This window comes from Daphnia pulicaria, chromosome 10 (genome assembly GCF_021234035.1).
Source record: "Daphnia pulicaria isolate SC F1-1A chromosome 10, SC_F0-13Bv2, whole genome shotgun sequence".
Lineage (NCBI taxonomy): Eukaryota > Metazoa > Arthropoda > Branchiopoda > Diplostraca > Daphniidae > Daphnia > Daphnia pulicaria.
The window spans coordinates 2,322,767-2,344,461 of NC_060922.1; the positions used below are offsets into that span (position 1 = coordinate 2,322,767).

Sequence of the window (21,695 nt, forward strand, 5' to 3'; positions counted from 1 at the left end):
CTGGCCATTGTGGGGATAGTCCACACATACACTATATATACTTCTAATTCTCTCTGCTCTTTTGTTCTCCTTTGTTAAGCTCTGTTTACCGATGGTCCGTCGGGCTGTGTGCGTCTACCCGACGAAAGCCCCACAAGTCACGAACGCATCGAACCACCTAGGTGATGAATTGCAGACGAAAAACGAGTGTGGACTGCGTGTAAATCGTTTCATTTTTCTTTTTCGGAAGAAAGAGATATTATGTTATAATATCCATTCGAGATGAAATCATGATGTATATACATCTACACCATTTTTAAGGAGAAATGGGGAATAAATTGGAGTGTTTCTTCGTAGGCTACGCGTTATACGCCGACTCAGTCGAGCGTGACACTGACAAGGCGGCGCTTCCGCTGGCGTCATATGTCTTGTCAGGGATATAGTATATACACGCCCAAGCTTTTCGTTATGGCCTAACTCTGTATGTAGCATATATATATATATAATATCCGCTTACTTTTAGTACGAAAAAAAATAAAAAAAAGATAAAGAAATCAACCAGCACTCTGTCCGGCCCTTCCATTATGATACAGTAAATATTGATGTGCCATGTTACATCCTTGTCCAATTCCATCTCTCTCTCTTTCTCTGTCTCCATATAGCTCGTCTATTATAATTCTCTCCTCCATTTCTGTTTCTTCACTTTTCTCCGTAAATCTCGCGAGACCTTAATTTGAGAAGAAGAAGAAAGATGCGACGAAACTACAAAACACACGTGTGTACAATCAAAAGTTAAAATAATGTATATTGTTTTTTCTTGTTTTTTTTTGTTTAGGGATGTAATGTGTGTGTGTGTGTGTGTGTGCGTGCGTGCTATACAGAAACGGGGAAACGGACGACAACGCCATCTCTGAGCGGGAAATGTTAGTCCATTTTTTGTTCTAAAAACAACAAAATGCGTTTCAAAACGAAACGGGCAAACGGCAAATCAATAGTCTCCAATGTAGGTGGAATAGTTGCTCGAGTAGAGTCCACTATCGTAGGAATCATTAGTTCGTAACTTGCGTCCCAAGTTACTCCCGACGGAGCCTCCGCCGCCGCTAATTCCCGACCGACGACTCTGATGAGCCGCGTTGCTGCTGCTAGTGGATTTAATCGTCGACGTCGAAATGGGAGCCACGGCCGATGGCTTGTGTCCATCTTCGCCAAAAGTGTAGAAACTTTTGAGCTTGATCCCGTCGGTCGCCTGGTCGACGGCCTGCTGCTGGCTCATTCCATCATTGATGGAATAGCGATCCCTTCCCGTTCCGTCCGAACCCAAACTCGACTGCGAATCGTCGTCCGTGTCGTTTTCCTCGTCGCTGGGCGGAGGCGGAGGCAGTGACTTTTTCAGGAGCTTGGCAGCGGAAGATGGAGGACGGCGCAGGGTCGATCCGGCCGACTCTGTTTCGGAGAAAGAGTCTTCCACCTTGTCCAAAAGCTTCCGCCACGTTTTCTTGATGGACAATGTCTTTTTATGATCCTTGAGCGATCCTTCGAGATGACCCATGCGAGCCTTCAGCGACAGGGCGATCTCCATGCCTTTGGATGCGCCGGAAGTGCGACTCTCTTCCCGCTCGATCTGGGCAATCCGCTCCAGGACGTTGGGTAATTTGATAGTGCCACTGGGCGACGGATGGCTCAGGATGAAATGGCCACTGTAGATCTTGCTGTCGTCGTCGTCGTCGTCGTCGACTGTGAGGCCCTTTTTGGCGGAAGTAGCGGTGTCGGCGGCCGCTTTACCGGAACTTCCGCCTTTCCCGTTTTTTGGCGGAAGGGTTGGCGGAGGTGTCGATTCCGTTTGGACTCCCCGGGAACTGTAAGGAGGCGGCGGCGGCTGCTGCTTCGGCATCTTGGGATGCTGATGGACACCTGTGGGAGGTTTCAATTCTCTCGGGATGGCCGGAGCCGATGACGGACTGGCGATGGATTTGATTGGTAAAGGAGGAGGGGAATTGGGTTCGGCCAGAAGGGCTGAATGGTGACCGTAGATTCGGGAGTCGTCGTTTCCTGCCAACCGTAGGAGAATTTGGGTATTGGATGCGGAAACAATCCGGCTGGGAGGTTTTTTGGTGGCTTCCAGCGTTGCCGTCGCCCATGTTTCTGGCTTCGGTTGGTGAGTGCGGGCCGTGTAAATCTGACGGAGTGAGACGACACTTCCGGGTGGAGGTAATTCTTCCTTTTTGATCCAGTCTTCTTTATTGGCCAGACTCTCGCCGGAAGAGCCCAATCCGGATGAAGAAGAAGATGGAGAAACGGGTGCCACATTTCCAGCCGCGTTACTACTAAATTTATTAATGGTCGATTTCACCGGCTGGATGGGCCGCTCCAGCGAATCGGCGATAAAACTCTCCTGTCGTCTGAACGGCGGCGCGGATTGCGAATCGTTGCGACGATCCAGCGTGTCCGGTTCGAATGCTTCCTCGTCTTTTACGCTGCGGATGTCATCCACCTGGATGGTCAATTTATTCTTGAGACAGTCTTCCACTATCGTAATTTTGCTACTGGAACTGGACGTGTTGCTGCTCGAGTAAATCACTTCCGGCGGAGGTTTCTTGAATTCTTTATTGACAAAAATGCCGTCCGGTTGCTCCTGATTGCGTCCGATCGTTTCGTAAATGTTGGCCCCGCCCCGATTGGGTTGTGCAACAATGGTCGGTTTAATTAATCGCGGAAGAGTTGGGGCTCCAGTGTCCATATTGAACAGCTGATTGCCCACTTCCATGGCCTCTTCGGCCGGCAGGACGCGGCTAAGAGATTTCATCGAAGTGCATGTGCTGGATGTGTAGCCGGCCGCGCTGCTGCTGTTCTCATCCGCTTCGCGCATTTCGTCATTGGTGTCCGATTGGTGTTGCTGGGCGCGCTTGGTCCAGCGAGGCGGTTTCTTCTGGTACAAATGCGGCTTGCTGTTGTTGTTGTTACTGCCGCTCCCGTAATTGGTGGCCGGCTTCCGATCCAGACTGTCCGGCTCGAAATAAGTTTTACGGTTCATTCCGGGCCCGGTGATTTTAGGCATTTTCGATTCCGCTTCGGAGACTAAATCTGAGACGGCATCGCTTTCCGCCCCGCTCTCGGCTCCTCCTCCTCCTCCTTTGTTTAACCTCGGCGGCTGGGAACGGTCCAGCGACCGGTAAATTTCTTCAATTGACGGATTGGTGTAAATGGAAACCAGATTCATCGTCTCGGACGACAATCCAGTTGATTTCCTGCCCGGCAGCGGACTCTTTTGAAGGAAATTGGTCCTCAATTCCATCGGATGGTAGATGTCGTCTTTGTTGTTCTCTGACAGGACGGCAGACTCGGCCGCGCCATTGTCGCCCGTCGCCGCTTTACGACCAAGTGAATTGCGCTGGAGCGAGTCGTATTTCTTTGTTGTTGGCCGCTTGAGAGTGCCGTATGAATTGCGCAAGCCTTCCGTTTCGTCAACGGTAGTAAACGGCGGCCTATTGTGAAATGAGCCACTCCGGCGCAACTCGTCGGCGTAGTGCGACAAACCCTGGTTGCTTCCCCCGTAGCCGGAATAATGGCTCAGCTCTTCCGGAATGTCAATTAAGCTGGGCATGAATCGCTTGGAAGACATTTTATCTTTGGCCACGTCAATCATCCCACGGATCCGAGTCAGGAATTCCAGCGCCGCGGGAGGCGGCGACTGCTGAGAAGTATTATTGTTAGCCGGATAAGAAACGTCAATTTTATTTTCTTATTTTTGAGTCACATACTTTGAGCAATTCCAGATCGAAATAAGCCGGGCTGAAGTAGAGTCGCCGGTTGGCGTCATTGGTCATCATTGGCGAATCTCTGCGGTAGTAATAGGCGGCGGCCTCGTGCCCAGCGCTGGCCTCAACAGATGAATCCCGGAAGCAATCTTCCGATTGACTACTGCTGTAACGGTAGTTATTCATGGTCGGATGAATGTTTCCGGCCGGGTTCGTGGGACGGCTGCGGCGATTTCCCTCCTAACCAACCGCAAAAAAAGCAAATGACATTTTTCTTATTTTTATTTTACGGAACACGGAAACGTTGGACGGATCTTTTGTTTTGTTCTTCATATTTGTGTGAAAGTGAAAATGGTAAAAACAATTTCAAATCAATTCACGCCAATATTTGTCCTGTTTGTGGTTCATATCTCAAGGAAATGCGATTCCAACCAAAACATTGACTGGGAAATTAATCGAGTTGAACAAACATACAACATTGGTACAAGGTAAATAAAGAAATAAATTAAATTACGGATCGTGATTCCATGGAGGATCGATGATGAGGTCTGACATTTAGAGACGGGTCAGAAGAGGCTGGCCGGCTGCTGGTTCTGCTGGATTGAAGCAGCGGATTGAGCCGCATGATGCCCAGTTCCTGGACAGGAGTCGAGGGCTGGGTGGATAATTTGATGTGGACATTCTCCAGCTGTCGCTTCCGGCGCCGGTAGCAAATGAAACCCACAAGTCCAGCCACGTAGAGCATACCGAGCAAAGCAGAGCTAATGCCAATGGCCAGATAATCCGCATGACGCAATCCGCTTTTTTCATCGCCACCTCCGGCGCCGCGGATGGATTCCACCAAACCTTTGCATAACATTATCCAGAACGGGAACGTCGAAAAATAGTATAATGTAAGTTTCTTCACATCAATAACAACGCCATTGGGGGAAGAATACATACACATCCTGTACTAACATCCCCACACACAACTGATAAAATAATAATAACCCGATAGACGTCGTTTTGGAGGAGATTTAAGAATAGCGGGGGGGTTTGTCTACTTGGCATCTTCCCATGCCCACTGTTATTTATTGGACCATAAACCAATCAAAACTACGATTGGAAAAAAAAAAATAATCCCATGAAATTGATGTTACTGTTTGGCAATCCCAAAAGTTTCTCGAAAAATACCGGGTACAGTGCCATCCATCGATGATGGATCAAATCACGTGAATATTTTTCCCGGCTGAATAATTTTGGCTCCAATTTTTTGTTGTTGTGTGTGTGTGTGTGTGTACAAAATCAAGTTGTTTTTATTCCGAGAACTGGATTGACCTTTATCTTAAAATAGTGTGTATCTTTGTTTCTTCCACCTCTAAATAATCCTCCCAAAAATAAAAATAAGACACACACGCGTGATTTTGATCAAAGGGAATAATAGCCTAAAGGATCGGTAGTCTGAGATGAGTCCATTGCGTGTCTGGCTATATGCAAATCATCTTCTGAGAGAGGGGGGGGGGGGGGGTAGACAGGCCGTAATGGATGAGGTTCATTGCATCACCCGAAAATCGACAAGAAGATTTTTCGGTAGGGAATGAAATAAAAAGAAAAGAAAAAGAAAAACGAATTACCTGGACTGCCGGCAACGCGGAAGGCGATGCAGGGAGAGAAGACGCCGATGCGCGCATTGGCCGTGTCCTTGCACAGCAACTTAACCAGGACGATCCGGCCTTCCATCAGCGACCGAAGTCGCGGTTCGCCCAACCACTGAACAACAACAACAGCAACAACAAAGAATAAGAAGATACGATTTCTCTTAAGATGATGTCAATGGAATGTTGTGTGTGTGTGTGAGTGTGGGTGGGATTGTTACGGTGATTTCACCTGTAAATGCGTTCGGCCGGATTCGCGAGCGAGAGCGAACGGCAGTTCCCGATCTGTCGGGATGCCAGAAGATGAATTGTCGGAAGCCATCCATCCGGAACGGGTCAAAAAATGAGATTTGGAGACGACGCAAACGGGTGAGACGACCACTTGACCTTCGGCTCGTACATCTATTGACAACAAAACAAAATAGAAGAAAAAACGGGACGTGATTTAGATCTCGTGTGAAAAAAGATCAATAACCTCGACAAGGTCGTCTGACAGCTCTTTTAAAAATGCCCACGTGCGCTGGACTGATGGGTCGTGTATAATAAATACACGGCAAAGCGGATTCAATTACCTGATAGGGCAATTTCAGCGTTGGGATTGATCAGTTGGCCTTGGATGGGCAGGAAGACGAAAGGCACTTTCTCCGATTGGATCCCGCTGACGTAATCGGCCAGGGCGCATTCTGCGGGTATGTGATTACACATAGGCAATGATAGAAATTCATATATACAATTAGAAATCAACCATAAAACAAAAGTCAGTCGACACTCTTCTCTCTTTTATATTGGGACAGAGAAAACCCCCCAAAAATGTAACGGACATTGTTGCCGACCTTTTCACGGGAACTTGCGTGTATGTATAGTATCAAATTTTTTTTGTTTTTGTGTGTGTGTGTGTGTTGGAAAAGGGGGGGGGGAATAAAAAGGAGAGAGGCTCTGGATCAGTTGCGGTATAATTGATGCCTCATCTTACCAGATGGTTCACATGGCTACGAGGGAAAAAATCACCAGAGCGTTAACTCATGGACGTGTAACGGGAGAGGGGAATCGAATAAAACACACACACTTCTGTTTTGTGTGTGTGTGCTGGATCCTCCCGCGGCTTTAAGAAATGATTCCGGAGACCCCTTCAGGCCGGAGAAGGTCAGCGAGTCAAAAAAAAATGGTCCATCTAGTATAAATAATCATCTAGTGGACCCTAGAGCTCCGTTGATAAGAAAATTGCAAAGCTTAAAGACACAAAAAATAAAATACAATCCAACTTTTTTTTCCCCGTGTGATGACGGCCAGTTGCTGGCCATCCAACAAAATGGATCTCCTTTTCACGCCCACCACCAACAACTCCCATCCACCCCACTTTAATCATTATTAAGTGCGCATCATCTTCTTGTATCGTGACGAGGAGTCGTTAGATGTAGCAAAAAACTTGATATCAAATTCCCTCCCGGTCGTCAATTTCTCAACTTCTTTTTGATATAACGGCGATATTTTATTTAAAAAAATAACGCAGACGACGACGACGAGAAAAACAACAACAACTTACCGTCTATGGTGCTGACGCATTGCTTGAGGTCTTCCCGGTAGATGGGTCGGTCCATGGGGCACTGGCACTGACAGTGGCGGCCAAGTCGGGCGGCCGATAGGCTCCCATTATTGCGCTGGCCAAGAGCTGATAGACAAGCCGCAGCATTGCATTCGCCAGCGGCACCTGTACATCGATGTGTAACGAACGAGCCGCATCATCTTCACTGTACCACCGAATATCTGAGATATGAAGAAGAAATAAAGAAAAACCTTGGTGAGAGAAGATGTCTCCCTGCGAGTGCCGATTGATGGTCGACGGTCCAGCAGTCGTCATGATGGCCAAGGCGATTTGAAAGAAAGCCAACAGAGCGAGCCCGAAGCCAGCAGTCGAGTGCATTCTCTTGTTGTCTTCTTCTTCTTCTCCTCTGTTGCTGGTCTTGTTTTTATTTGTTATCCCCACAAGCAGAGCTAATAACGACAAACAGTAAAACCGAAAAAAATTATGCAATACAATTTTTAACTTCTAGCTAACAAAAATGATACGGCCAAGATGCGCAGAGAAAAATAAATACACCGAGTTCCAAATAAGGGGAAACTTTCGCGCCTCGGCGATATGATTTTTACAATCTCTCGTCTCGTCTTGGGAAGGAAAATTCGTTACACTTGAAGTAGCCACACCTATTTTGTTTCCGCCGTTATTATACACAAGATCTATATAATAACTTCACGCTTTTTTCTTTCAATCCTGCCATTACGTCAAGATACGGCTAGGGTAGCAATAAACTCTTAAAGGGGAAAGAAAAAATAACAGATGATGGCTATCAGCTTTCTTCTCAAACTATCCCGGGGCACCTTCGCAACACATGATTACACATAGTTCTCCCCCACTCCTTACAGTGTCGATTGTTGTTTTTTCGGCCTTAGCCGACACGTTTTCTTTTTAAATTGCAGCCGTTTTGATAAATCGACCAGAATTCACCCAAGAATATCAAGGAGGTCATTGATTCTCTTTTTAAAGGCGTTCAAATCGGCGAAAACGCGTCATCCCGTGCCATGTGTGTTCCTTATGGCTGGGCTGGAAAAAAAGCGACTGTAAGGGATTTGTGTCAGTTGCTGAAAAAACCTAAATGTGGGAATACACGACCGCAACATTCTCACGAGCAACAAGTGCAGTGGCCGAAGACGTGACGACATTATTGGAATTAATTTTGTGCATGTGTTGGTTTGGCTGATCAACAGCGTGGATCGGCCTGCATGACCCAAAACACATCACACATACACACAATCCGACCATCACATCTTCGTGAGATTAGAAAATTGCCTATTAGTTCTATACAAAAAAAAAAGCTTTCAGCGATTGATAATCGATCACGAAAAAAACCTAAATTTCCTAAAAAGCTTCACGCCGACAACATTAGAGTAAAAAACCGGAGCTCAAATAATTGAATCAATGCGGGAAATTTAAAAAGAGGTGTAAAAACGCGGAAGCGCTTTTTTAAAAAAGGACGTTTACCTCTTGGTTTTCAAGTATCCATCAGGAGAAACACATTCACTCGGATTTTTCAGTCGATGATTTTCCTTTAAAAAAAAAAGCCCCCCCGAAATTACAAACTGAGTTTGAACAGAACGGAACGGAGAGTCGGTTGCAGATCGTACCGAACGGTAGGCAAGTTCGAGGCCAACTGATTACGGACGATGCGTTCGGCTGAGCAGCTTCGCGGGTGCTTGCACGCGGGAAAAGACGAGATATACGTGTAGCACTGTATAGCTAGATCCAAGAAAATGGTTGGAAGAAGAGGAACGGCTGGGTATATAGGAGGACGGCAGACAGATGGTTCCGTGATTCTTGACTCCCTTCGGGCTTTTTTTTTTTATATTCTTTTCCTCCTTGTCGACTGACAAAACAGTTCACTGTCCGATCTTTTCCAACGTCGACGACCAAACATTTTTTTTTTTCTTATGACACTCTGCAGATTTTTCATTAAACTTTTTTCCGTATCCTATTGAGAAAAAGAAAAGAATAAGAAAACAATCAATTGTCGGGAATTTAGTTCATCGTTACGCTTCATTCTTCTCCGTCAAAACAGCATTCAGGCGGCAAGAGACAAATACCTCCTTTGAGGGTTTTGTGGACTAAAACATTGCGATTAAAAGAACGCGGTGGAATGAAGACAACATTTCGAAATTATTCAGAAAAAGAAATTAGTGATTTATAGCGGGTGAAACGATTACAAAAAAAAAAAAAATGGCCCCAGGTTTTGTTATACTCCCAATGCTCATTTCAGAACCGAGTTACTACACGTTAGCCTTATAAGATGTAACCGTAACCAACCTTGAGATCTTTACCACGTTATATCTGACGTGAATTTCAAAAGAAAAGAAAAAAACGAATGAATGAATAGTTACCCCCGTTAGCCAAATCGTGCAGAGACCCCACAGCTATCCTACATGTTGTAATTTCTAATTACAGTTAAATCTCGGATAGAGTTTTAGGGTGAAACTGTGAAGATTTTATATAGGAAAATCTCTGTTGATAGCCATCAAGTTGGACATTACCTCGTTATCCAATTTTAGTGCTGAACGGGTTAACTGATGCGCAACTATCGCGCAGGGATCAACCTGCAACAGTAGAAAGGGATTGAATTTGTTATTGCCTGGACGATAGAAAACTGTTCCAGATCATAAACAGTTACACCTCATTCCATTGGTCACTTTTCTGTTTAAAAAATATAATTTAAGGTTACATACACACATGTGAAAGAATTCAGATTTTCACTTGGAAAAGAGGAAGCAACGCTCACGGCACTTTTCCTTTATCGATTCACAATCCGTTAGGAACGAGAGAGAGTCATTACGGGCACACCTATTACCTCCGATCTTGAAAAGCCTACGAAAGTTTTGTGGAGAACATTTTTCTAAAAGTGAACGCCATGTTGCATTCCGTTACGGTGCAAAAGGATGTGCCATCTGTCGCTACTTCTGTTCCAGACAAAGATAGATCCTATAGCCCCCCACACAGCACAAGAATATTAATAGGCTTTTCTTTGATGCGACTTTCAGTTTTGGCCTAGGGCGGAATAATTGATCCTCACTATAATTCTCGGGCAGAAATTTTAAACATTGATTCAAATCTTTTATTATTGACGACCCGTGAAATTGAAGAAGGAAAAAATGATTGCGAGAACACGACAGCGAAACAAAAATGGCTTGAGGAAGGACAATAATATTTCTGGGCTAATTCTTTCTTACACGGAAAAAAAAAACGAGATTTTCTTATTCGAGCTTTGTGTGTGCTATTATGTTGATTACCTGAAACCATCGTCGGAGAAGCGCCGGCGATCTTTTATTTTCCGCATTCTGAATAAGAAAACAGAACATGTATTCCGGTTTTAGGAACACAAAATCTTGCCGAGTTCGGACACGCGTTACCTCTTAGCATAATCGAGAGATTATACCAACGCTTCTGCGCCCCAGGTGTTGAATAAACAAGCTTGACCTTCTGCTCATCATCATTCGACTTGATACGGATATACACCAGCATCTACTACTACTATGCTGGTTTAATGAATATTAACGAAGCCTTATGTATACATATCCCATCAAAGATAACATACACGCGTATCGCCCTGCCATTCATCTACAAATTAGAATTTGAGACAAGGTTTCAGACTACTGTCTTGTGAAATTCAAATTAGACAAACGAGATACTTGACGAGAGCTCAAGTGTCCCGTATGTTATACGAAAAGCTCTAATCTTTTTACGAATCATGAATAATTCAACTTTTCAACAAAAATGGCACCAAACAACAACAACCGGGGCGATAAGTGTCCAGCCATGAAACGCACACGCAATATAACGAAAAGAAAAATTTACAATTTTTAACCTCTGAGAAGCTGTCGAAAGACAATTTGTTAGGGCAGAGGTGGTTCTCGTATTTAGGCCCGTAAACACGGTTATGGTAGTACACTGCCGGGAAACAACCCGAGAAAACCAACGTTCCAGGCGGTTGACCAGAAAATCATCGACTCTAAAGAAGAAAAAATAAAAAGTCCCAATGGCGGTCGGGTTTTTTTTTTTTTTTACTTTTATCACCGGGAACAAGATATTTTCGATGGCGTTTGCTGTTGGCGATCTAAAGAGTGGAGGAAGATGGCTTTCTAAAGAGCTTTGCGAAATCACTAGGAATACGTAAATTGCTTGGCAGCCAAAAGCCATTCAAAGTTGAGGTACGAGATTTCTTTACATCGTTTACAGACGGCACGTTCGGTTAGTTTCGCTTTGTTATGTGATGAGAGTGACAACACGTTTCTTTACGATTTCCGCATCATGAGATTGAGTGGACTATCTGACGTTGTTATTTTGTTTAACGGTAGATGAAAGATGCTGGCCAGAAGCTACAGTGATCGTCTCGTTTCAACAAATATCGTGAGGTACGCCACATGCTATCCTGTACATCATTCTGAATTTTGAAAATCTATCACTGCCATTCACAAGCTCGCGACAGATGGTTAATCCAATCAATTGCTTTTCAATAGTTCAATTACCACAAAATGCCGATCGCTTTTCTCTACTTTGCATGTCGGATCCGTTATTGCTACATACATTTTACCCTTTCACATTGCATACAGTTTGTCTGGTCTTCCTTATATTACGATTTATAGTTGGCGTTACACACTTACCTATTCATCGTTGAAGCGCAAAAATCAGGACCAAGGAAGAACGACGGTGAGCCACCTGAGGACTAAAAATACAACTACAATAAATACGAACACATGGCTGTGTTTTTTTTAACGGGAAAATGGCTAAAGAATTCGATGAGAATCGTTGGTTTAATCTGACTCTTCGAGGACTCTTGAACGAAATTGAAAAATGCTGCACAAGTAAAAAGGAAGGTCAGTAGTCGAGATATCATTTACGTATCTGAGCAGGTCCCTATCTTGGCCATAACATTTTCTAATTGCAGTTTACTGATCAAAGTCAAAACAATTTTTGAATTTGAAATTCTTTCAAAATTTTAATTGTGAAACATGGGTTGTTGTTTGTCAGGAAATCATTCCATTGCTGTTCTCCCAAGAAATTCAAATGTTTTGAATAACAAAAGACGATACATTTGCAAAGTAAAATTGTTGAAACTATAACAATTGCTGCAGCAAGAAATAGTTCAGGAAAATTTGCAAGAAAATATGACTGTGCATGTTTTTTACACCATATGTGTTCTTACCATGTTTTCTAAATCAACATGAGGGATTCCCACAGAAACTTGTAGTCCCAACAACTGCTGAAATGATTTCCTGACAAACAGTACAGATTTGTTTCACAACTTGGATTATTACATGATTTTCAAAGTTAAAACATTTTAAAATGTCTCATCTCCATAAGCCAAGATCAAATAGAAAATTTTGTGTTTACCACGTTTTCGAATATAAGTTACACTATTGTCACTATTGCTTTTCAAATAGATTGTAAACATAGAAATACTTTAATAACAATATATTTAATCATTTCAAATTGCATTTTACCTTCAGTCGAAATTCGAATGGTATCATTTCGTCTCATTTTTAAACTTGAAGTTGGAACAGAGCAGACGACACAGAAATCGATAAAAACTTTAAGAAATCGATAGAAACATTAAAAATCGACCACCCTAAATCCAAACCGCTCAAAAACAATAAAAGCGGTTAATTCTCGCTCGTTTTCCCAACAAGTTACGTAAAAAACAGCATGAATTTAAGAGGGAATAATGTCTTTAGCTATGCTCACTGATTTATCACGTCATTTTATCTCTTTAGTCACAGAAGATTTACTTGCGAGTATCCACACATTGTTTCCCATTCACTCTATCACAGCCCTAGATCTCATCGACCATCGGAGTGTATCTCTATTGACAAGTCCTTCGGGTACTAATTTATAAATTATTTACAGTGAAAACCAGGTATACGTCTGCTGTAATTTTAATCCTTTAGGTAGAAAAATTTACTCTTGTCTAGGAAGTTTGGGGACGCCCTACCTCATTTGCTACACTGGATTTACTTGCACTTGCCCATCTTTCCGGCACAACTTTAACATCGAAAATCTCTGGTGTAAACATCTACTGGCGCTTCAACTAAGCCTCGCAATGGGCGTTGTTCAAGTGAAGGAAGTCTCAGAGGAAATAATGATGACTATGTTGAATGAACTAGTCATGTGTCATGAATGAAATATTTGAGCAAGACATTCTTAGAACTTTCTAATTAGAAAAGTTCCCAGAAGTCTAGTCTAAAGAATGCAAAAGAATTGCAAACCAATAAACTTCTATTTCTGACTTCTAATTGTAACACATGAGACATGAATGATTGTGAATTTAGAAAAAAAAATTAACTTGTAATTTTACCCATTGATCCCCTGCACACACAAAAAAAAAAATTATACTATCAACCAAAGTCCGTTCATTGGCAGAGGAACATACACAGGATACGAGACTGTCAGGATTTAGAACGGTAAGAGAAAAGTGAAGGGCAAGCATCAGGGTTATCAATTCGGAGAAAACAGTGGGGATTACAAGTGAGGATTTTGAATGATTTCTTTAAAGTTTGCTTCATACATCATCTTCCACATCGGCTAATCTCTGGTTTCTTTTTACGGTGTCTACATTTCAAGGAAAATTGAAAAGGGGAAAAAAGAGAAAACCCGAGTAAATAAACTAAGGCATACGGTTTATATTTACACACAAAAAGAGAAAAAAAAGAGAAAAAAAAAACAACCAGCGGATTTCTTGGACCATCAAACATTCACGCCCTCGGAGGCACTATAGAAAAAAGCCGCACAGGTGAGGGACGGGGAAAAATGTCTAATTGGATCCAAACAAACTGTTTCCTATTCGACGATTGAAAAGTAAATTCGTTTCTCAACTTCGGGGTGCCAAAGTAGAAAAACATTGGAGGGGGGAGACAAAAAAGAGAGCTAGAAATCACCCAGTGTTTTAGTAAGTCGTTTGGTTTGAACCGAGTTTTTGTTTTGCTTACATCTACAGACACAAAGGACAAGGGAAAAGTGGTGGAAGTTGATAACTAGATGAACGTAAGAGGGTCGAGTGAGCAGCCCGTTCACCACAGAAAAATATAGATTCTTAAGAATCAGGACTTTTAACAACAAAGTCTCCTCGTAAATGATGATTCAACTTGGTCCGGATTAATTATGCAACATGGGGAGGAAAAAAAAAAATCTTTTTCAAAATATCAAGATCCTGAATAATTGCTCGCAAGATATTAGTATAGTAATAATAATAATAATAATTAGTAAACCTGACGGCCGAAACCCTGAATGCATCGAAAGTGCGCTTTTTACGTAAATAAAATTGAAAAAAAAAAAAAAATATAAATGGTTTGATGTTACGGGATTTAACATGACGTGTTCGTATCTTTCTTCAATTTTAAGCTAATTGGAGACCAGTTGAGGTTCGACCCACTGAGCCACTCCTCGGTTGACCAGCTGCCTGTTGATGAGCGCTTCCTCCGTCGTTTCCATTTGATACAGATAGACGAGCGGCAATCCTTCTAGACTGTAAGCCATTGCCTGGCCCTGGAGCATCCTGTCTCTCGTCAGACTCTCCACCTCGTCGTAAGCTTCGGTCGTCCAGCCCTCTTCTTCTGCAAATAAAATATTGTGTTTAACAAACAAAAGATAAACAGATTGGTGTTATTCTATTTACCTGATGCAGGAGCGACGTTGGCCAACAGACATTCTATGGCTTGGAAGGGTAGCGACATGAAATCGGCACGTATTTGACGTAGGCACGAGGCCGGCACTCTGCTGTATCCACCGTAATCAACAAAACAAATATCTACTTCGTAATCTTCATCGGTCTCAGGGATCCTCAGCTCCATTTCTGGATCAGCCGCAGCTACTGTATTTTCAGTGGAATTGACTTCTCCTGTTACTTCCAGCTTTTCAACATTTTCATCTTCACTCGCCAGAGACGCTGTTGGGTACACGGCAACAACTTTGGCTCTGTACCAGCCATCCATTGAAGGGGCTGCGCAGACCATACTAGGCCGAATGGGTAGGGGAAGACCCGGTGTTACGAATTCGTTGTAGCATTGTGCCATGCAATGATCGAGTCGAGCAAGTGATGGGTAAGTAGGATGAGTTATTTGTTGAAGGAAAATGTGGTTTGGCGACACAACAGCACTGATCATAACGTCGCAACTCACTTCGGGAGGAAGCAGTAACTAGATAAGAAACAAAAATGTTGGCTACAATTCAAGAAATTGAAAAACAAGAAATAGATTTACCTGGATGGAATCGGGCAAAACAGGTTGGATGGCTGTTGTTTCTGGAGCAACATTTATCTGAGCCATAGTTATGTGGGGATAGCGTTTGATAGGGAATTTACCGCGAATCAACTCAAGGGCGGCATCAATTTCAGTTTTCGTACCTATATATATGGAAAAACAGTAATTAGGTCGCCGTGCTAGAAGAATGTTAAGCTTTAGAATATTTATACCTTCAACAGCGCAAAGTTTGCAGCGCCGATCACGATCTTTGATGAGCAGACTGGCACCCGTTTTGACCTTGATCTGATTTACAAAAGCTCCATACTTGCCGATAAGTAAGCCTACAAGGGCCTGTGGTATTTCAAATTCATAGACGAAAAGTCGTTCTGGCAAGGGCACTAGTGCGGCGGTTGGATGGTGAGGCGACAACGGTGGCGTAATCACGTCGAAACGATTCGACGCGTGGTGGTCACCATTGGTGTTGGCACAATCCGAACCCCCTTTGCCACTGTCGTTTGAGCTCTGAAATGGAGCAATTAAATCGCATTTAAATATTTCCTCCTTTTCAAACTCCCTAGTAGATGAATCTACCTCGCTGTGAGAATCTGAATGCAAGTTTCCGGACAAAAAATCAGACGGACTATGGTTGGCTGAATCACGGTCAGGGATTTCGGCCTCCTCGTTGCCAAGCTGCGGCGATTCCGCGGGCTGCTGAGCCACTTTAAGTTGTTCCATAGTAGAAACAAGCTGAGAGACAGAGTTGTTCGGACAGTCGATTTCTGCTGCGGCTGCCATTGCGATAGAACTATTGTAGATACTTTTTCTTCTTTTTCGACTGGAAGTTGCACGTTGTTGGACGTACACTGCACTGAGACCAAGTGTCACTGATGCGATCGCAAAAGCGCAACACTTGAGCTTCAAGCTCCAGTCCATTCAACGATACACTAGTTTAGGAGGAAGTTGTGGTTTGCTTCAGTAACTGTAGACATAAAGAAATAAGTTAGAACCAAAAAAAAAAGATCTTATCACAAATATGGGTTTAAGGGGAGGGGGCCCTACAGATAAAGAAACATGGCAATATGGTTGTTTTACTCACTAAGAAAAGCACAAGTTTAATAAGCTTTAAAATTTTGCACTAACTCTTCACTTTTGCTTAAACTTCTTTCATAAACCACTCAAAATTAACCTATGCACTTTCACAGCTTCTTGAGCCTATTTAGAACACAATTGATTATTCCTGTGAAGCCACAAAAGTTTATCAGAGACATATGTCTATCAATACACAATAGATAAGTGACAAAACATGAACAGTTAATTTAAAGGACTGAATGAACTAGATGATAAGGTACATCAAAACCTAAATTAGCACACTTCAGGGTAGTCTAAAATTCAAAACAATTCAATTTCCATTTACAGCAAACTTTAACTTAAAAGCAGAAACAGTAAACCAACTTCAACTGTAATGTTGAAGCTACAATTCCTTGATTTTACACGCTTCCCACCCTGATCCATATGGAAGTTGAGAACAACGCTTAGTCACCGCAATGCTTTCCGATTGTTTTTTACTAGCATATTAAATTCAAAACAAACAAATTAATCAAGCTTACCTGTAGTAGAGAATAACAACTGTCGATTTTCGAAATTAACGAAGTAAGTTGTTGTGACAAGCAATAGATATTCCAATTATTAACTAGAAAAGTTGGGCTGAGTAAGGAATCGTTTCACCACGCTGCCACGTGTGTACCAGTCGGCCATTAGACTGAATGATTTTGCTAGTCGAAGTGGAGTTTACCTATTAGAAAAAGCGCATAAAATTGGTTTCAACTAAATTAATATTCAATTTATTAATTAATATTAATTTTAGTAAGACGAAATGTTACAAAATATTAATTTTTAAATATTAATATTAGTATTTAGTTTCTGATTTGACCTCCGTGAATTCACGTGGCGACGGTGGCACATCTAGCGTCAAAATCTTAACTACGACCAGCAATATGTAAAGACGAGACGGGCCATGCGGCATTCTATTATTTACCTCGTTAGTCTACTTTCAAGACTTTTAGAGTGCCTTTCTCTCTGAATGACCAACTTTCTAAACGAGTTAGTTTAATTCCTTTCCCCAGTTCATTCAAATAGGATATTTTCAATCAACGAAGTCAATTTACGTAATATATTAACTACAAATTTTATAGTATATAAAATACGGAAATACCTTTGAAACGGTAAATTTTTAGTTGAATTGGCATCACTGTTAACCGAGATGAATGGATGATTGACGTATTTCTTTGGAGACATCTAACGAGCAATCTAAAAATTCGAGCAATTCCAGACAAGATTGTAATCCTCACCACTTGACAGAACTTGATGGAATGAATATAAAAAAACATTGTACATGACCTTGAAAGATTAACAATTTTTCATTATGGGTGGTTCAAACAGAGCTAAGATGGACAGACCCCAGCCCCACAGGTGAGGGTCACTGGGGACGAGGATGTACCCAATTAGCTAGGATTTTTTGTCATCTTATACCTCTAGAATTGATACAAGTGTCAGTATGGAGATAATGACTATTAGGAAAAGCTTGGTATGGTTTTAGTGATGCACATCACCTTAAACCCCAGATTTGTAGACATGTAATGAGACCAATTATTTTTGTACAAACAATCAAAAACGTGTTTATTTCTTCTGCGAAAGAACAATCAGTGACCAAGGCGTTGCAAATCTGAGACAAAGATCAACTTGAGAAAAGAGGGGAGGGGAACTGAAAATATGAGGATGCTTCGGACTGGCGATTACTATAGTGACAAAAGAAATCATAGACTGAACAAAAAGAAGAAATAATTGTAATCAGAGATGAGAATGGGAACTGAAAAACTGAAATTCGAGGAAAACATGGCAACAGCAAAGCAAACAATGAGAAAACAAAATTTTTCTCTTCCTCCAAATGTTTCTTGTTTTCAGATATTTAGGGTCGACTACGAAGAATTCTTCCCTACCTAGGGATTATCATAATCGTAATCATACTACAAATTAAGAACGTTCACATCGTCACCGACTAGACAACACGTTATTCTTTCTATGTCAAAATACAGCCCGCTATTGATGAACGAGAGAAGGATTTCTCTAGCTTAGCATCTGGAAAACGTCTTAGATTAATATAACATGTTTTTTTTTTTTGTTTTTCTTTTCTTTTTTTTTGTGTGGCATTTGTGTTTACTGCAGAGGCGGCGAGACTTCTAGGGCATTTAACCTCCTCCTTTTTCCTTTCCATCACGCTTGTATCGTCAACATCCGCACAATCGCACCGTCAAAGGGGAAAAGAAAATCACAGACGCAAGGCCTCCGGAGGGTATCAGCTCGTGTGTGCCCTTACCCAATAGAAAAAAGCGTAGTCGAAGAAAATTGCGGCGGGATTTATGATTTCCGCAAACTATCGGCTATAGCTTGGACCTTGTCAATTTTTCTCCTTTGAATGTGCGGCGGTGGCTTGCCTTTCGTTTTAGTTACTTTAATATATAATCAGCAAACAATCAATGTGCGATCAATCGGCGCCCCAAGTCGTTTCTACAATCTTTGGGAGGGAAGGAAGGGGAGGAGGAGAAAGAAAAAATTACACTTTGTACAGTATGGTTACTTCACAGCCTCGGATCGAATGGTATGGAGAAAAAGGAGGAATCACTCGATCACGACGTAAGGCAACAAATGGAGAGGATCTCCATGGTAGGAGGCGACCGTAACAGTCTCATGCCACTGATGGAACTCGCCGTTGATGTCACGAGAACCATTCACGTCATCCACTGATCCGTTGTGCAGAAGATCTACATCCTCATCGGTCACCTGATCAAAAAATTAAAAAATGAAGTTAGATTTTGCACGGTGGAACACTAGCTTGGAATCATGTATGTTACTGGACGCTCGGGTACAGAAGAGTCTGTTTCTAACTCTTCTGTTTCCGGTTTAACTTCTTCTTTCCAAATGGAGGCAACAATCGCCGGATCCAGAGGAGGTAGACGAGCGTAAATTTCCGCAACCGGGTCATTTATGGCGGGAGTAGCAGTAGTTTTAGGTTTGCTAACTACAGTACTCGTGGTCGTGATACCGTCACTACGGCGATCAGTAGAATGTGATCGGAGAAATTTATCTAAGATTTCCTGCTTTGCATCAGGCCACTGCCGGGCTTCATTCGACGGCGGCACGGTTAGAGGTTGTTGCTGATGTTGCTGCTGATGGACTGAATGAATTTCAGGTTTAACAATTAAGTTGGGCGAGCCACTTCGTCTCGCCAAATCTTCCAGCAATTCCTGGGTCGTTTTGACCTGCAAGTATTCAAATTTTGAGGTTAAAGAACTCGAACACAAATAGTATGAGATGTACCTTAGAAACCCTGGCAATTGAGGCGAATTTTTCTCTGAGTACGTCGCTTGTTGGCTCCGGTTTGACGTTTACCTCTGCCTTGCTTCTTCCACGGAGAGGTCGGGAAGCTTTGGATGAAGAAGAAATGGAGCGATCCTCTCCACCACCTAAGGCGCTGTGGTTTGTCATCCGCAGCGAGTCTCCGGACCAGCTCAAGTTGCTATCACGGCTGCATTCGTCCATCCATGGCCAATCCACCCCATTACTGCCTCTCGACCGCTTTCCCGTCAGCTGTTAACCAACCAAAGTTGTTTACAAATGAAATTCTCAATCAGGAGAAATGATTGAGAGACAACCTCGAAGCCCGTCATAGTCTCTTCATCGTTGTCTCTTGTTCGCTTGATACCCCGGTGATGATTAGTTTTAGAAGGGAACTCTGACGAGTCAATCATGGGCCGACCCGGACCGGGACTGATCGCCTTTGACTTGACCACCAAGGAGGAAGGAGTAGATGGTCTAGACGAGTTAGAATGTGTTTGGGAAAGGGAGAAGCTCAAACCAGGACTGGTGCTGGTGTTGGAAGCCACAGAGTTGCTGGGACTGATGACACGTTGTTGCTGCAGCTGCAAACCGCCCGTTGACTGACTGGACTTCCGCTGCAAAGCTGGGCTGAGGGTGACACCGCGAAATGCCGGACTGGTAGGTGAGATTGCAAGGTTGTGAACCGGTCTTGGCAAAGCTGGACTAGCTGTTCGGCCCATCTCGCACAGAGCCGGACTCGAAACAGAATTTTTCACGCCCGCGACACGCAAATGGTTCACTAAAGAGGCCCCTGGCAAAGAGAAAGCAAAAAGTTGCCAACAAGTCCTCTTCAAAAGTAACATCTTTTGGCAAGCTTTAGACAACCTTGCATACCAGGTCCTTGTCCAGTTCCACCTGTGCCATTTTCTGATGGCTTTGAAACCATGTCCCTCCATCTCCTGACCAGGTCCTTAGCTCTACGGGCCAGACTGTCATTCTTGGTCTTCTTCCTCATTTCATTCACCAATCTCCCCAATCGTGTAGTCTATAATTGAAACAAGTGGTTGATTATTCTACTGGATTCATAACGGAAAACCAAAATCAATTGTAATCCAACCTCGAGAGCTTCTTTGGTAACAGGAGTCTTCTCGAGTAAGGATACTGCCTCCAACGCCAATGCCATATCCACAACCTGGCAGAACAGAGAATGGAACATTACAAAACAACAAACTCAGTAACATTTTATTTATAAGTAAAGAACATGCATAATAAAAGCTTTGAGAAATGAATGTTTTATATCCATAAAATATTTTTCTGGTTAAGTAAAGAACACGTTCGACACACTACCCATATTGCCCATGAAAATGCTGGACGTCATCGTTTCCGTGGGTATAAAAATTTCGTCACATTAACACGCAATTTTGAAATTGTTATCAATGGGACGAGAACTGCTAAAAATGGAAGTTTTGTTTTTATTAATTAAAAAAGAAAATGGCTGTTTAGCAGTGGAGACGAATTGAAGCGAGGCGGCAACGTCCGTTGGCCTCGTAGCGGAGAAGAAAGGAAAAGAGGAAGGAGAACTAGAGAGAATAATTCCAGTCCTTTTGCGCTTGCCCAGACAAGTTTGCGGGTTGGGGAGGGAGGACGAGTACGCGGCCCCAGTAGCGGCCGCGTCGAGGCGCCATGGACTGGACCAAGGCTTCCTCGCGTTTTCGACGACACTTTAGGGCGCACTTAAATCGCGCTTAACACAATCTTTTTTGATTGTTTTGAGCACCATTCGAACGATCGCAACGAGAGCTGTGTCTTCGTGTTATTCCCATCGAGCTCGCTTGTATTTTCCCCCCCGAAAAGTTTTTAAAAACATCGTTTTCGTGTCGTCTCCCGTTGGATGGCTCTTATCTGAGAGCAGAGTCGACAAAACGATGGGGTCGAGTAGCAGTAGCAAAGGGAGGATTTAAAGACGTTTTTCGGACTAAAGGGTGGTCGCAACAACAGTAGTGGCAACCAGTCAGCAGAGAAAACTCCTTACATGATAATCGCGGTCGAGAGCTTGCAATAATTTCTCCTTGATTTGGCTAGGCGAGTGCGGCGGCGAGGGCTGCTGCTGCATTGAGGCAACAGTCGTCAGAGAGGAGAAAAAAAATTAATCTAATGGCACTGTGTAGTTGGAATT

At 43.0% G+C, this 21,695-nt stretch overlaps 4 protein-coding genes across 10 annotated transcripts; 1 reads left to right on the top strand and 3 right to left on the bottom strand.

The window, feature by feature from the left end:
- Positions 1-759: 759 nt before the first annotated feature.
- LOC124313965 lies at positions 760-12,492 on the bottom strand. 5 transcript variants are annotated; one of them, XM_046778866.1, is made up of 13 exons: positions 12,413-12,492; positions 11,573-11,634; positions 9,449-9,511; positions 9,299-9,392; positions 8,406-8,892; positions 7,163-7,360; positions 6,912-7,076; positions 5,941-6,051; positions 5,601-5,770; positions 5,348-5,483; positions 4,249-4,580; positions 3,738-3,974; positions 760-3,670 (listed from the first exon to the last, which is right to left on the bottom strand). In XM_046778866.1, exons 6-13 carry the CDS (start codon positions 7,287-7,289, stop codon positions 968-970), a joined length of 3,981 nt encoding a protein of 1,326 aa, XP_046634822.1. In that variant the 5' UTR covers positions 7,290-7,360; positions 8,406-8,892; positions 9,299-9,392; positions 9,449-9,511; positions 11,573-11,634; positions 12,413-12,492; the 3' UTR covers positions 760-967. The 5 variants fall into 5 exon arrangements, with proteins under 5 accessions (XP_046634822.1, XP_046634823.1, XP_046634826.1 ...); XM_046778867.1 differs by lacking the exon at positions 9,299-9,392; XM_046778870.1 differs by having other exon boundaries at positions 760-3,667; positions 9,299-9,511.
- LOC124314280 (zinc finger SWIM domain-containing protein 7-like) lies at positions 10,928-13,194 on the top strand. Its single transcript, XM_046779446.1, has 4 exons — positions 10,928-11,323; positions 11,555-11,785; positions 12,683-12,790; positions 12,857-13,194. The coding sequence occupies exons 2-4, from the start codon at positions 11,692-11,694 to the stop codon at positions 13,087-13,089; spliced, it is 435 nt and encodes a 144-aa protein (XP_046635402.1). The 5' UTR covers positions 10,928-11,323; positions 11,555-11,691; the 3' UTR covers positions 13,090-13,194.
- Positions 13,167-16,920, bottom strand: LOC124314095 (A-kinase anchor protein 1, mitochondrial-like). The gene is made up of 6 exons (XM_046779125.1): positions 16,753-16,920; positions 15,737-16,124; positions 15,376-15,667; positions 15,164-15,306; positions 14,581-15,100; positions 13,167-14,518 (listed from the first exon to the last, which is right to left on the bottom strand). The coding sequence occupies exons 2-6, from the start codon at positions 16,076-16,078 to the stop codon at positions 14,307-14,309; spliced, it is 1,509 nt and encodes a 502-aa protein (XP_046635081.1). The 5' UTR covers positions 16,079-16,124; positions 16,753-16,920; the 3' UTR covers positions 13,167-14,306.
- A 1,051-nt stretch (positions 16,921-17,971) lies between these two features.
- LOC124314075 (mediator of RNA polymerase II transcription subunit 26-like) lies at positions 17,972-21,680 on the bottom strand. 3 transcript variants are annotated; one of them, XM_046779088.1, is made up of 7 exons: positions 21,552-21,680; positions 20,637-20,711; positions 20,414-20,564; positions 19,855-20,330; positions 19,520-19,789; positions 19,054-19,461; positions 17,972-18,982 (listed from the first exon to the last, which is right to left on the bottom strand). In XM_046779088.1, the coding sequence occupies exons 1-7, from the start codon at positions 21,630-21,632 to the stop codon at positions 18,821-18,823; spliced, it is 1,623 nt and encodes a 540-aa protein (XP_046635044.1). In that variant the 5' UTR covers positions 21,633-21,680; the 3' UTR covers positions 17,972-18,820. The 3 variants fall into 3 exon arrangements, with proteins under 3 accessions (XP_046635044.1, XP_046635043.1, XP_046635046.1); XM_046779087.1 differs by having other exon boundaries at positions 20,405-20,564; XM_046779090.1 differs by lacking the exon at positions 21,552-21,680 and adding an exon at positions 20,867-20,999 and having other exon boundaries at positions 20,405-20,564.
- Positions 21,681-21,695: the final 15 nt, after the last annotated feature.

Excerpts from the sequence above, each read along its gene's own strand:
- LOC124313965 (XM_046778868.1), bottom strand. The coding sequence starts at position 7,289 with ATGCACTCGACTGCTGGCTTCGGGCTCGCTCTGTTGGCTTTCTTTCAA. Across the intron at positions 5,771-5,940 it reads CGCTGAAATTGCCCTATCAG|ATGTACGAGCCGAAGGTCAA; the intron begins GTAATTGAATCC and ends TGTTGTCAATAG. Across the intron at positions 3,671-3,737 it reads TCGATCTGGAATTGCTCAAA|CAGTCGCCGCCTCCCGCGGC; the intron begins GTATGTGACTCA and ends AATACTTCTCAG.
- LOC124314280 (XM_046779446.1), top strand. The coding sequence starts at position 11,692 with ATGGCTAAAGAATTCGATGAGAATCGTTGGTTTAATCTGACTCTTCGA. Across the intron at positions 11,786-12,682 it reads CTGCACAAGTAAAAAGGAAG|TCACAGAAGATTTACTTGCG; the intron begins GTCAGTAGTCGA and ends TTATCTCTTTAG. Across the intron at positions 12,791-12,856 it reads TCTATTGACAAGTCCTTCGG|GTAGAAAAATTTACTCTTGT; the intron begins GTACTAATTTAT and ends TTAATCCTTTAG.
- LOC124314095 (XM_046779125.1), bottom strand. The coding sequence starts at position 16,078 with ATGGACTGGAGCTTGAAGCTCAAGTGTTGCGCTTTTGCGATCGCATCA. Across the intron at positions 15,307-15,375 it reads CAAACTTTGCGCTGTTGAAG|GTACGAAAACTGAAATTGAT; the intron begins GTATAAATATTC and ends CCATATATATAG. Across the intron at positions 14,519-14,580 it reads CAACGTCGCTCCTGCATCAG|AAGAAGAGGGCTGGACGACC; the intron begins GTAAATAGAATA and ends TTTTATTTGCAG.
- LOC124314075 (XM_046779087.1), bottom strand. The coding sequence starts at position 21,632 with ATGCAGCAGCAGCCCTCGCCGCCGCACTCGCCTAGCCAAATCAAGGAG. Across the intron at positions 20,712-21,551 it reads CTCTCGACCGCGATTATCAT|GTTGTGGATATGGCATTGGC; the intron begins GTAAGGAGTTTT and ends CTGTTCTGCCAG. Across the intron at positions 20,565-20,636 it reads TTACCAAAGAAGCTCTCGAG|ACTACACGATTGGGGAGATT; the intron begins GTTGGATTACAA and ends TTTCAATTATAG.